The 13,621-nt window shown below is 36.9% G+C and overlaps 3 protein-coding genes across 4 annotated transcripts in view; all 3 read left to right on the top strand.

Moving 5' to 3' along the window:
• The window catches only part of LOC107559433 (transmembrane protein 53), a 13,676-nt gene extending 8,189 nt beyond the window's left edge, over positions 1-5,487 (top strand). For both annotated transcript variants that reach the window (XM_016243259.1, XM_016243268.1), the window contains exons 2-3: positions 2,711-3,195; positions 4,263-5,487. In XM_016243259.1, the coding sequence (XP_016098745.1) occupies positions 2,724-3,195; positions 4,263-4,624 (834 nt within the window). In that variant the 5' untranslated portion in view covers positions 2,711-2,723 and the 3' untranslated portion in view covers positions 4,625-5,487. The remainder of the gene's footprint in view (positions 1-2,710; positions 3,196-4,262) is intronic.
• Positions 5,488-6,205: 718 nt separating this feature from the next.
• tmem243a (transmembrane protein 243, mitochondrial a) lies at positions 6,206-8,363 on the top strand. The gene is made up of 4 exons (XM_016244086.1): positions 6,206-6,538; positions 6,828-6,878; positions 7,532-7,636; positions 7,903-8,363. Exons 1-4 carry the CDS (start codon positions 6,470-6,472, stop codon positions 8,023-8,025), a joined length of 348 nt encoding a protein of 115 aa, XP_016099572.1. The 5' UTR covers positions 6,206-6,469; the 3' UTR covers positions 8,026-8,363.
• A 958-nt stretch (positions 8,364-9,321) lies between these two features.
• Positions 9,322-13,621, top strand: part of elapor2a (endosome-lysosome associated apoptosis and autophagy regulator family member 2a) — a 26,242-nt gene continuing 21,942 nt past the window's right edge. Inside the window, exons 1-2 of the mRNA XM_016243871.1 lie at positions 9,322-9,477; positions 13,447-13,567. Of these exons, the coding sequence (XP_016099357.1) occupies positions 9,346-9,477; positions 13,447-13,567 (253 nt within the window). The 5' untranslated portion in view covers positions 9,322-9,345. The remainder of the gene's footprint in view (positions 9,478-13,446; positions 13,568-13,621) is intronic.

The raw sequence follows: 13,621 nt of genomic DNA, 5'->3' as shown, positions 1-13,621 counted from the left end.
GTCCTCCTGAATGTTTGTACACGTGCGCAGCGCGATCTCCGATCTCACAAACCAAAATAATAGACATGATTTTCTCAGGCCACATGTAAAATCATATGAATTATTATAAAGATTATTAAAATGAATACGTATGGATGACTACAATATTTCAGTTTATTTCCATCATTGGTAACATTTTCCCCTGTGGGACAAATAAAGTTAATATTATTCGTATATTAATAATAGGCTACTTCATTAACTTCGTTATTTACTATCCCTGTTGTAGTATTATTCATAAGTAAAAACCAACAAGATTTTTTTTTCACCATGTTTCCAAATTCTCTACCCCAGGTCCAAAAGAAATGTAAAGAATGTACAAACTGAAAACATTCAAAACTTTTGTGATCTATTTCCATTTGTTATTTTCAAAAGAGAAATACTGTCATGGATGTTTACAGAGCAGAGGTCACCTTTTTTTAATTCCGATGGGAGAGATGGACTTTTGTTTGTCTTTTGTTTATTATTATTTTGTGCTGTATTGTTGGTTACTGTGTTATTTTCAAAAGCCAGCAATAAATAACACTTTAATATCTAAAGAGTGTTCATGTGATTTTGTACATTAGTAATGTTGGGAAGTGAATAAATGCATAATAATCGTCATAATCGTAAAACCGTGATTATTCCTCAGACAATAATCGTACCAACAAAATCTATAATTATTGCATCCCTAGTCACACACATCTTAAAGGGGATTAAAGATCTCATCGGATGCAAAATTCATTTTTGTTGTTGTCTGAACATAAATGTGTGTTAGCAGTGTGTGTACACATCCACCCTATAATGATAAAACATTTTTTTAAATCCCCTTTCTCAAATCAGGCTGTTCTGAGATTCCTGTCAGAATGATGATGTAGTTCTGCACAGGCCCCTCCCACGATAGTTGATTGTCAAAGCCGTCTTACCTTAGACCCGCCCTGAGTGAGCTGTCATCAGTCCGCCATTGTGTCGACTCCGGTGCGGGGGAATACAAGAATGTCTCAGATTAAGCGATTTAGGTGTTTTGTTGCTGGATGTAATAATGAACATAGCAGTCGTCATTCATAATCGTAAAACCGTGATTATTCCTCAGACAATAATCGTACCAACAAAATCTATAATTATTGCATCCCTAGTCACACACATCTTAAAGGGGATTAAAGATCTCATCGGATGCAAAATTCATTTTTGTTGTTGTCTGAACATAAATGTGTGTTAGCAGTGTGTGTACACATCCACCCTATAATGATAAAACATTTTTTTAAATCCCCTTTCTCAAATCAGGCTGTTCTGAGATTCCTGTCAGAATGATGATGTAGTTCTGCACAGGCCCCTCCCACGATAGTTGATTGTCAAAGCCGTCTTACCTTAGACCCGCCCTGAGTGAGCTGTCATCAGTCCGCCATTGTGTCGACTCCGGTGCGGGGGAATACAAGAATGTCTCAGATTAAGCGATTTAGGTGTTTTGTTGCTGGATGTAATAATGAACATAGCAGTCGTCATTTACTCCCGACATCTGAGCCGCTGAAGACGCAGAGGATTAACGTTACTTTCGTTTTTGAAGTTTACACTACCATTGAGAAATTTTAACCAAAGTATGTTATAGACTTTTCATTAAGACCCTAAAGTATCATATCAACTTGTGGAAAATGGGCATCCGATGACCCCTTTAAAGATCAATAGCTGTTCTTTGTTCTGTTAAATCAGCAAAGAAGCATGTGACTCTAAGCAATACAGAAAATGCAAATATAACATTAATACAATTTCTTCCACAGGAAATTGTGAACTCTTGGGAAAAAAAATAACATCAACTTAGATCATGTGCACCTTGTAAGGCCACTTTGTGAGTTTATGACTCTCGCTAGTTGCTGTCAGATTTTATAAAACTGTGGCAAACATGTAAAAAATTACTTGTTTAGAGTACTAAAGTATCCACTCAGGCAGGACAGCCTCTGGACTTCTTGCTAAAGTGACCTTCAAATGGTCTTGCTTAAATCAGAGCATAAAGGTTACTGTAAGGGGTTAGTAGCTACTTATTTTGTTATTCAGCTTATTCAGCACTTCTAGTTTGGTTGTTAGAAACGCTAATAGGTTTTAAGTCCTCTGTAATTTTATATATATGATTGCATAATGATATATGATATATATGGTATATATAAAATGTAAACATTATCAAATACTGTATGTCTAAAGGCTTTAGTCTGTCAGCAAACCTATCTCACTGATTTAATTCAGTCAGACTGCTACCACTCCTGGTCAGAGGCTTTGGTTAAGTATTAGGCTATTTTACATGCAGTTTTACATTTAATTTCATCAAGTTTAATGGTGCAACACAAAACTATTTAGCATTTCATAAAATGTAGATTGCTCTCTCCCAGGGGAGAAGGTTTCTTCACCATGGTCTATCAGATACGGTATGAACACATCTGAAATGGGCAGTGTCTGAAGAGCAGGGCTGAGAAGCACACTCTTTTAATCGATTCAGACCTTATTAACTAAAACAACTGCAAGAATTAAGGCAATACAGCATGTTGTTCATCCAGAAGATTAGATATTTCTTTAAAAGGCAGATTTCTAGAGTTCATATGGCATTGAGAAGATTTATTTGGCGCCGACCAACACGTGAGTAAGTTGAAGTCAGCTGTGCCGTTTATAAAAATTAACTGTTGTTCTTTCCACTCTGTCTTTTCTTTAGCTCACCTGCTATCATGCTTTCCAGAGCGGCCACCATGGCAGGGGTCACTGCTCACAAGATCAGTAAACACATCACCTTCTTCGCCAGTGACGTCGCTGGGACTCCCACGGTTTCACCTGCTCACCCTAAACCGATAGTGCTGTTGCTGCCATCGCTGGGCTCCAGGCCGCAGGCCATTGCCAAATACTGTGGGATTTACTTTCGCATGGGCTTTGATGTGCTCGTAGTGGAAAGTGAGGTGAGCCAGTTCTTGTGGCCCCGCTGGGGGTTGGAGTATGGTGGTCGTGTGCTGGAATTATTAGAGAGCGAGCGCTTCTCACAGCGCCCTCTACTGGTCCATGCTTTCTCCATAGGGGGATATACCTTTGCTCAGGTGCTTGTTCATGTGGCCAAAGACACCCAGCGTTACCAAGGCCTGACAAACAGAATCAGGGGGCACATCTATGACAGCCTTGTCATGGGATCGCTGGAGCATATGGCCAACGGTATGTTCAGAGATTGCATTGTAAAGTGTGTTTATTTATATACATCACGGTATGACTATATTTATATCATATACCATTATTATATACCATGCCATGTTTCTCTCATGTGTAAATAACCTAATAGTGACACAAATACATGTAAAATATACAAATATAACACATTTTTCATATTATTCCTGTGATGCATAGCTGTATTTACAGCAGCCATTATTATTAGCTGTTTTGCTGCTAAAGAATTTTTTTTTTCTTATTGTCAGTGTTACAGTTGTGCTGATTAAAATTTTTGTAAAAACCATGATACTTTTTTCCCCAGGATTCTTTTTTGAACAGAAAGTTAAAGAAAATTGAAATAGCCATCATCTGTAACATTCTAAAAGTCCCTTTTGGTCAATTAAACGCATCCTTGGTAAAAACAATACAATTATTAATTTATTAAAAAAAAAGAAATCTTACTAACAAACAAATACACTTTATCTACTACAATATAGGGCTGGGACAATAAATCGATGCATCACGATTCGTAGATCGATTCTGAGATTCGTTATAGATATGTATATATATCTATGGTGTAGACAGCATCACTGATTATAATGAGTTCTTTATTATTTTGTTGCGCCGCTCGCGTCCGGTGTAGACACAGTGTAACACAGGGATTCGCTTTGTTTGACAGAACTAATCGTTGCCTGGGTTGCATACGTATGTGTGGGGCGGAGCTATCAAAATAGGGACGAGACCCTTTTGGGGTAGGGGCGTGTTTGTTTTGGTGATTTCAAATGTCAACGTTGACTACCAGAAATCGCTTACCCCACCTTTAATATTTTTGTGAAAACTGTGATACATTTTTTTTTTGAATTCTTTGATCAACACTAAGTAAAAAAACAGCATTTATTTTAAATAGAAATCTTATTGTAGGTTTAGAACATATTTATCTTCGAACAGCTTAAGTAATAAAACTACATAAGGCCTAAAAAACCATCAGATTTCAGAGATAGAAATTTGTCCTGATGAAATTTCAAGTCACTGAAATCTCTTGCTTAATTATTTTGGTTTTGTTGTTTGTTGTCCAGGCCTGGGTAAAACTATATTGCCCCGGATGGAAGGTCTCGTGAAGTCGGCTAGCCTTCTGTACTTCCGTGTCTTTAAACACCAGACGGTTGACTACTTCAATTCATCGATCAGTGTTTTCTGGAACACTTCTGTGATGGCGCCTGCTCTTTTCTTCTACTCTGAGAACGATGCACTGTGTGATTACAAGAACTTGGAGAAGATGGTGGAGTTCTGGAGGAGCCGCGGCCAAACTGTGGAGAGCAAGAAGTGGAAGGAGTCTGTTCATGCAGGTCATCTGCGCACACACCCTCAGGATTATTTGTCCACGCTGGAGTACTTTGTGCAGTCTCTCAACATGGTGCCTCTGAAGGCCAAAATGTGAATTTTGAAGGCCGTCATCCGTCTCATTAAAACATCCAAGTTGCCTGAAGTGCCTGATTTTATTATTACATTGACATTCTCATGCTCTTTGTTCAAGTGGTAACTTTGGTCTTGCAAAATCTGACTGTTTCTCAAACTTCTTCAGTCTGTTGAAATATTTATGTAACTACATGAAACCCTTTTCAGCCAAAAAGTCATACCCAGTCCAAAAGAAGAATCTGAGCTCCTTTTGAAGACCGTAGCACTGTTATGGTAGGAACGTGCAATACTTCAGTTAGGTTTATTGCACTACAATGTGAAGCTCTTGTACTTTGTCCAACATCTGTTCGGACCTCAAAATGACTTGACATACAAAACTGTGTATCATTATTTTGTTGTAGATATTTTTTTGCTAAACCGTAAGCACTTGAATAACACTTAAAAGTTTTTTTCCCGACCTTTTGTTTATAGTGAATTATAGTTTATATGACAACTTGACTTAACATTTAACATCTATAGTATGTTCTTTTGAATATACTGTCCTTTGATCATTTATCTGTTACCTCAAAAGGAAAGTTATTTTTAAATCTACAGAAATGACTTACTTTAAATTGGTCAATGACGAAATCTGAAGTAAATTAATAAATTAAAAACATAATACACTGTTTGACACAATCCTGGTAAACCTATGCAATGTTGTTTTTCTAGCAACGACGCATGGGTGGTTTGTTCAGGTACCTATGCAGACAATATGGTAAATACAAGTAAAGTGGGACATGATTACATGATTTTATATTTTTATTCTGTATAGTGTAATAGAAATCTTTAGCTTATACCAACTTGCATATTTTAAAACAACGTTTATGGCAAATTTTCAGTGTCCTGCTTTAGTGCATCAATACAATAATGAAGGTTTTTACTTTTTTGTTGCTTCATCTTGCAAAAGTCAAGTAAATGATTCAGATTGTTGATGTGTTTTGTCTGTTTAGACGAGAAGTCTAGCAAAAGGGTTGGCAAGAACATAATTTAGCAGTGCACCAAATACACAAAATAATGATCTTTAAAAAAGCATCATATGACCCCTTTAAAATGAATGACTTGTTCATTCATTAGTTGTTTTCCTCTAGAGGGCGCTTGTCGACTCGGACACTGTATGAGCACTAAAATCTACACTGGTGTAAATGCAGTAGTATTTTCCAAATAATTTTAAAACTCTTATGTTGCACAATGATTATTGCTAATTAAAAAGTGAAACGTAATTCATTTTCATTAAATGGTTTTAAAGATTATCATCTAGTAATCACAAATGAATGTGATTAGTCTCTCTTTACCAGCGCTGAGAAAAGTAACAGGTCCCACATGAAAACCGTTCTTACAAGTTATTTTAGCAAAGGTATTAAAAGTAATTTTAAACTGAATAATAACACTGGGAATATGTATAGACATTTAAACGAAGAGAGAGAGAGAGTGAGGGGAAAAACTTTTTAAACTAAAATATAAAAATTATAATTTAGGCCAATTATACCTGGGCCACTAAGCCCCGCCCACTTCATTATATTGGCTGTGAATTGAATTCTTCGAATGCTAGATTAGAAAGGGAAAGTAGTACATTTCCCATAACTAACAAGCATAATCTCATGATCATTCCTCCTAACAATGTCTCCCTGTGTTCCATTAAGATGTATGTAAAACAGCTCGCTTTGCGCTTTGATTTCTGCTTCGGCCTGAGGCATGAGTGAGTGCTACGCATCTGAAGGAATGCGAAAGTGCTTTCAGGCCTGATCATGAGTGCAGGAGGCTGAGGCAGGGTTCAGAGATGATCCGCTTCTCATGACCACAAACCCTCTCAGTCCCACCAGGCAGCAACATGGATGATGATTTCAGGACGCGCACCAGTGGCGCAGACAACACGCTGTTTGGAGAGACTTTAACGCGGGTGAGAGAAACAGTTACTGCTTTTTACGGTTAGTTTTTAAGTGTTTATCAGCATTAATGCAGAAACACTAATTTTAAGATTGTTTAATTGCTTATTGATCAAGGCAAAACTCTTGAGCAGGCATTACAGGACTCTTAGAGGGAGATCATGAAGCAGAATTAAAGGGATTTAGTGTGCACAGCATGTGCATGAACTTGGATATATGGAAAGATTTTCATCAAATCAATCTAGTTAAACTGACTAAATTTACCCCCTGTATTTGTTCATGTCAACTTCTGTTTTCTTTCAGCACACGGCCGTTAATCTGGCTATTGGTGGACTCACATCTCTGTTTGTCCTAGTGAGTATTAGTGAGGGACTCTCCATAGGCGTAATGGTTTTTCTACTGTACAGACCGTATATTCTATTGCCCTACACCAACCCTACCCCTCACAGGAAACTTTCTGCATTTTTAGATTTTCAAAAAACTTAATTCTGTGTGATTTATAAGCTTTTGTACCCGTGGGGACCACAATTTAGGTCCCCACCATGACACGAGTCCCCATGAGTCTGTGTGTATTCAGGTTTAAGTCCCCACCAGGATATATAAACCAGTACACACACACACACACACGTTTAGTTAGCCATCTAAATGAGGACACTGCATAGACTTCTATTGTTTTTATATACAGCTACTTACCAATACTATAAACCAGGGATCCTCAAATCTGGCCCACGAGATCCACTTTCCCTAATCAAACACACCTGAGCATGCTGATCAATGTCTTCAGGATCATTAGCAAATCACAGGTAGGTGAGTTTGATCAGGGTTGGAGCTAAACTATGCTGCGCATTGGCCCTCCAGGGCAAGATTTGAGGAACCCTGCTATGAACAAACCCACACTCTGTGTATTTTTACAGTTTAAAAAATGTACTGATCCATCCAACTGCAACTGGCTAGTTGTACCTGAAAATTGGATTGATTTTTTTTAACCCCTCTCCTTACTTTTTCAGGTAACTGTCATCAGTTCGTTTGTCTTCCCTACACCTCCTCCAACAGCATTAAACATTTTCTTTGTGCTCTGCATCATCATGATCTGTTCTTCTGTATTGGTGCTGGTTAGTTCTGTATCTACAAAATTTCTATATATGATCGATGGGGTTTAATTTTTTCCAACTCCATTATAATCATTAATCTAAATCAAAATCTTTATCGTTTTTGTCAAATCATGGGAGTTTTACAATGTAGTTTTCTACTGTGCTTCATGGTCACAGTGCTTGTAACAAGATGATTGATTCTTTTGTGTGTTTTTTCCCCTAGTGTTTATATATACAATACAACATATGTATATAATTTGTTAAAAATGTTTCTCTGTTTTTTGTAGATATTCTGGTATCGTCAAGGTGATCTGGATCCAAAGTTTCGTGGTCTGATTTATTATTCCATAGGTCTCATTATCCTCCTCTGTCTGTGTGCCAATCTGTACTTCCATGATGTTGGAAGATGACATGATTCAGACACACCACTTGACCTTCGTAATTCTGTCAAGCACAATAAAAAGTGATTTATTTGTCAGAAGTGAGCCTCACAGTTTTGATTATGTGTGCATAGGTGATACAATGCTTGTTCAAATCTATTCAGTTTTTATTTAAATATTTGGACGTGTACTTTTTGTAATTGTTTTTTGTTGTTGTTGACAAAGCTGAATATTTTGTACATTATTTTCTGTTGCTGTCAAGAGTCAGTCATGCTAAATAAAGCAGTTGTGAAATATTGTGATTTTTGTTCTGTGAACAATACTGGTGCCAAAGTTCTGAACACTGGCAATAAATAAAATAATATACATGTGCTATGGAAGTGAAATATTTTATGTGCTGGAGACCATTATGACTATTGCAGTGAGTCTGGATTCTCTCTTCATGAAGAAAACAAAATCAGATAATTTTGTTTTATGTCAGAAGTGAGCCTCACAGTTTTGATTATGTGTGCATAGGTGATTCAATGCTTGTTCAAATCTATTCAGTTTTTATTTAAATATTTGGACGGTGTACTTTTTGTAATTGTTTTTTGTTGTTGTTGACAAAGCTGAATATTTTGTACATTATTTTCTGTTGCTGTCAAGAGTCAGTCATGCTAAATAAAGCAGTTGTGAAATATTGTGATTTTTGTTCTGTGAACAATACTGGTGCCAAAGTTCTGAACACTGGCAATAAATAAAATAGTATACATGTGCTATGGAAGTGAAATATTTTATGTGCTGGAGACCATTATGACTATTGCAGTGAGTCTGGATTCTCTCTTCATGAAGAAAACAAAATCAGATAATTTTGTTTTGGACATACAATGCACTGGAAAGTTGACAGATAACATGGTCTTTTTTTCAGATTTAAAATTTTAAGTTAACAATTACTTAAAAAGTTTAGTTTTAAATACAGCATAGCGTTCCACGTTGTGGTTTCTTTGAAACGACTTCCATCTTGTGGTGTGCATATGAATAACAATCACAAATGCTTTGGATTATTTTATTAGTAAATGTAAAAGCAGTGTTCTGAATGTTCATTGTCCTTATTCGAATATATTATAGATATTATTATTATTATATGTATGACTCTACGGTGTGTAATTATACAAATAATTTGATTGTCACCCTCAAACTTTAAAACATTAAAACACTTCAAGTAGATATGTACTCTTTTAAGCTAATCGTTTTGGGACTCAGTTGGGTAACACCGTTGTGACGTCACTTCTACGACTTCAAAGCAGCTCCGACAGATGACGTTCTATGCTGACGTCGCTGGCTGTGTCCAGTTATTCCATTCGGCAAGCGATGGAGCGCACGAGGAAGACCGCTGTCCGCCACCGAGGCCGTTTTGCACCGGACCATACGGTGTGGATATGTTTTGTTTTCATCCTGAACGCGTCCGCGGCGTCTGCCGCTCACCTGCGCCCGTGTAATGAGGTGAGAGATCATTCCCGCTGATGTTTCAAGGATTCAAGGACTCAGAGCGTTTATTGTCATATGCCCACTGAGGAAAACAAGTTTCCCTGAGCAATGAAATTCTTACTTTGCTGTCCACAATGAATGCCAAGACAGTGCAGTGCTGTACACACACATACACAAACTATACACATACACATACATACATACAAATGTAAGAAACATAATAATAAAACTTATGCTGCAGTAGTAGGAATATAGACTGAAAAAAATTGAAATATAGACTATGTGTATCTATATATGCGAGTATAGAGTAGAAATATAGAATGTGAAAATAGAAATATAGACTATATGGTATCTACATATGGGAATGTACAGTATTAACTTATGTGCAAAAAACAATAGTGCAGTAACGTGCAAATTGAGTGCAACTACATGATAACAATAGCAGCAGTAACACATGTGCAAATTGAGATGAGGCTACATGAGTAATATTAATAAATATACAATGGTAGTAATAACAGCAGTAACATTGCAAATGTTCAAATGAGATGAAGCAATTTGGTCCGACTGTTCTCTGAGATAGATAAGTCCACTAGCTAGCTACCTGTTTAAGAGTCTAAAGGAAAACAAGAAGATGCTGATGAGTCTCAATTTCTGCGTTCATAGTCAGCGTGTTTTACGTTTGATACACTCGTCCAGTTCATAAATCTCTTTTTCAAGCATCTGTGGTTTATTATACATTTATTTGTACTTTTGGGATCAGTCTCTTTACTGACACGTGCAGCAAGATAATGTAGGTCGTCAGACTTTACAATAACCAAAGTAACAGGTGCCTCAGATACTCTACACAGATCGAAAAGCCCTAACCAATGAGAAGTACACTCTTAAAAATAAAGGTGCTTCACGATGCCATAGAAGAACCTTTTTGTCTAAATGGTTCCAGAAAGAACCTTTAACATCTGAAGAACCTTTCTGTTTCACAAAAGGTTCTTTGTGGTGAAAGAAGGTTCTTCAGATTACGAAAAGGTAAGAAAGAGATGGTTCTTTAAAGAGCCTTTGACTGAATGGTTCTTTGTGGAACCAAAAATGGTTCTTCTATGGCATCGCTTGAAGAACCTTTTGAAGCACCTTTATTTTTAAGAGTGTAGGCTGACTGAATAAGGTAAAAAGCTGGTTTAGACGCTCAATATCAATTGTTATTTATGGCTTTCTTTGCTTTAACATGTAGGAATCAGACGGTCACACTGTCAAATACCGTTGGTGAACATCTAAACATGCTTTTACAAAAGATAGTTCTGCATGAGGCTTCTTGAGGAGCACGTCTCTGGAAGCTTAGAAGTGCTTAATGTGACTCCTAAGTTCTTACAAGAGCTGTCAATTCTGTCAGTGCTTCCTTCACCGCGGGAAATGGCTTTGATGCTCTGAATATGTATTTGGGTTCTTTGAAATCATGTTTTAGGCACTTTTAGTTCTTACAGTGTTGCAGTTTATTTGTATTCTTCATCAAATTCTTAATTTTTTTAAATAAACTGCATACAGGATACAAATATCTCAAGATTTATATATATATATATTACAGGTATTCAGAATCCTTTTTAAGCTGAATATCAGTTTATTCTTAAGTCTTTTGTGTATTTGATTATGGCATACTAAGGTATCTTGAGCTTTTCAAATGCATATTGATCAAGGAACTGATATGGTTTTTGTCTCGGTATATTGATTGGTGTCAGATTGCTGTTTGGGATGGGCATCTCATTTTAAATATGCATTTGTAATCCAGCCAGGGTGTGTGTTTTATGTCTAATGTTATGGTAATGGCTGAATATGGTTCCAGTGGAGTGCTAAGCGGAGCTTTTCACAGAGATGGTCAGCCCTGCGTGCCCATCTCAAGAGCCTGGTGATATGATGCTAAGAATAGCCTCGCTGAAACCGCTTCCACTGAGAGCTCAGTACCTCCTCTGTGCACGGAAAAACTGTGACTGTTAAAATCCCTGTGTGTCCCATAAACTAAAAGATTGACTGCAGTGCTTGGCTATGAATAAGGAACAATATTGCAGAATTGGAACTAGGCTTATGCATTCACAAAAATCAGATGGTAATTGTACACAGTTCCCTCAAAGCTGCATTAATTATTTCCATTATCCGGTAAAGCCTAGCATATGAAATAACACTTTTCTTTTTATTAATCGAACAGTTTATTGAACCTTTAGAACAAAAAAGGTTATCATGTAAAAGTAAAAACAGCTTTTTTATAGTAAGTTGCAATTAATGAGATCTTAAAAAAAGTGTAGCATGCTATTTACTTAAATAGATAAGGTTATACGACAAGTTATTTAAAACATCCAAACAAGCAGAATTTTTTATATGATCTGAGACTCATGTGATTCCTTAATATACTCGATTGCTTTTAGGGAATTACATGCATTGGGAAGTTTAGGGTTTAACATTCAAATCTGATTCTTCATATGACAAGATTTGATAACCAAAGCACTAAAGTGATTATAGTGGCTGCATAGAAAGCATTGATTTTACTACATGATTTTTAGTGAGCTGTCTTGCATTGTGTCATTAAGTGGCACATTGATACAGTATCTGTGGTAATGGACTAGGCTTTTGTATGGTAATATCTGAGACTATTTCCTGTTTTGAGCTGTGTCTCTAAGTCTGCCCTCCCGTATGTTGACCCGCAGGGCATTCTGGGTTTTATTATCAGCTTCCTCCTGATAGCTGCCTTTCCTTCCCAGTCACTCAATAAGTGCTGGAGGATCTGCAGGCATGTGATGTTAAAGAAATGATTCAGAGGTTTTCTGTTGCATTTTGGACGAACAAAATGGTCACGTCTCTGCTAAATCAGTACATCTGTAATATGCTGATTAGTAGTGGGCATTTTGATTTGAATCTGTTTACTAAAAGAGTTGCTCAAATTTGTACACTGATTTATTTATTTTTTAATGCAGGTTAAGTTGTTATGCCAATAGGTAGGAGCAAGTATGTTTCTCTTTGCATATAATGAGTGAGTCATGCATCGAATCACCGAGTTGACTAAAACAAGTCATTTTAGCTTTTATTGAAATTTGTGTGCCTGCAAGTCTACTAAGTATGAGGCCCGTTATCTCACAATTCAGACTTTTTTTCTCGTAATTGCGAGTTATAAAGTCAGAATTGCAAGATATAAGTTTGGACTTTTTTCACATAACTGTGAAATTATATCTCGCAAATTGTGACTTTTTTTTCTCCGAATTGTGAGTTATTAAGCCAACTGTGAGATATAAACTCACAATTCTGAGAACATATCTAGTCTTTTTTTCCACCCCTCAGAATTGGACTTTATAAATCACATTTGTGAGTTTATATTGCGCATTTCGGAGGAAAAAGTCGCAATAGCAAGTTTTTTATTGCGCATTTCTGAGGAAAAAGTAAGACTTGCGAGAAAAAATTTAAACAAAATATGTTCCAGTTCATTATCATGATTCATAACATGATATCCAAGTTGGTTGTCCTGTTGGTTTATGAACAAGAAATTGCAGTTTGTTCTGTTTTTTTTTCTTCACAAACATGATGTCCCAGTTCATTCAGTTTCAAAAAAGATATGTCACCACTTCATTCAATTCATTGTCTCAGTTTGTTCAATTTGTTCAGTAACAAGACATGTTTCAGATGTAAATTACATCCCAGTTTGTTCAATTTGGTTGAGTCTAACCTTTCATGGTTGTGAACAAGAAAGAGCTGTTCAAAAACTTAAGAACCATACACAGTTGAAACCCCACTAATGCTGATGTCTAGAGAGGAAAGGGTGCGGACACAGCAGACTCAGGACAGATGACTCATGGATTTATTAAGGCATGTTACGACCTGTTTTACTGTCCTCTGCATTAAATCCATACAATACTCAAGGGTCCATGTGCTTTACTCTTTTACAGTCAAACTTCACACATTCACAAAACACAAGTATCTTGTTAAATTTAGAAGTGCTGTTTGTTTTCACAGGCGGACTACTACTTTGAGTACACGGAGTGTGACAGCACCGGGTCCAGATGGAGGGTGGCCATTCCTCTGAATCCAGGAGAGTGTATAGGACTACCAGAACCCGTGCAGGGCACCGACTGCAGTAGGTTCACATAGTGTGTTAGACAGACGGGAAGTTTAAAGGGGTCATATGATG

Source organism: Sinocyclocheilus grahami, unplaced genomic scaffold, assembly GCF_001515645.1.
Source record: "Sinocyclocheilus grahami isolate Dianchi unplaced genomic scaffold, SAMN03320097.WGS_v1.1 scaffold22.1, whole genome shotgun sequence".
Taxonomy (NCBI): domain Eukaryota; kingdom Metazoa; phylum Chordata; class Actinopteri; order Cypriniformes; family Cyprinidae; genus Sinocyclocheilus; species Sinocyclocheilus grahami.
Note: the sequence above shows the minus strand (reverse complement) of the source record. Positions and strands in the feature narration are given on the sequence as shown.

What these genes read in the sequence shown, in the direction of transcription:
- tmem243a (XM_016244086.1), top strand. Translation starts at nt 6,470, where the DNA reads ATGGATGATGATTTCAGGACGCGCACCAGTGGCGCAGACAACACGCTG. An exon ending in TTGGAGAGACTTTAACGCGG is followed by an intron (nt 6,539 to 6,827) that starts GTGAGAGAAACA and finishes GTTTTCTTTCAG; the next exon opens with CACACGGCCGTTAATCTGGC. An exon ending in GTTCTTCTGTATTGGTGCTG is followed by an intron (nt 7,637 to 7,902) that starts GTTAGTTCTGTA and finishes TGTTTTTTGTAG; the next exon opens with ATATTCTGGTATCGTCAAGG.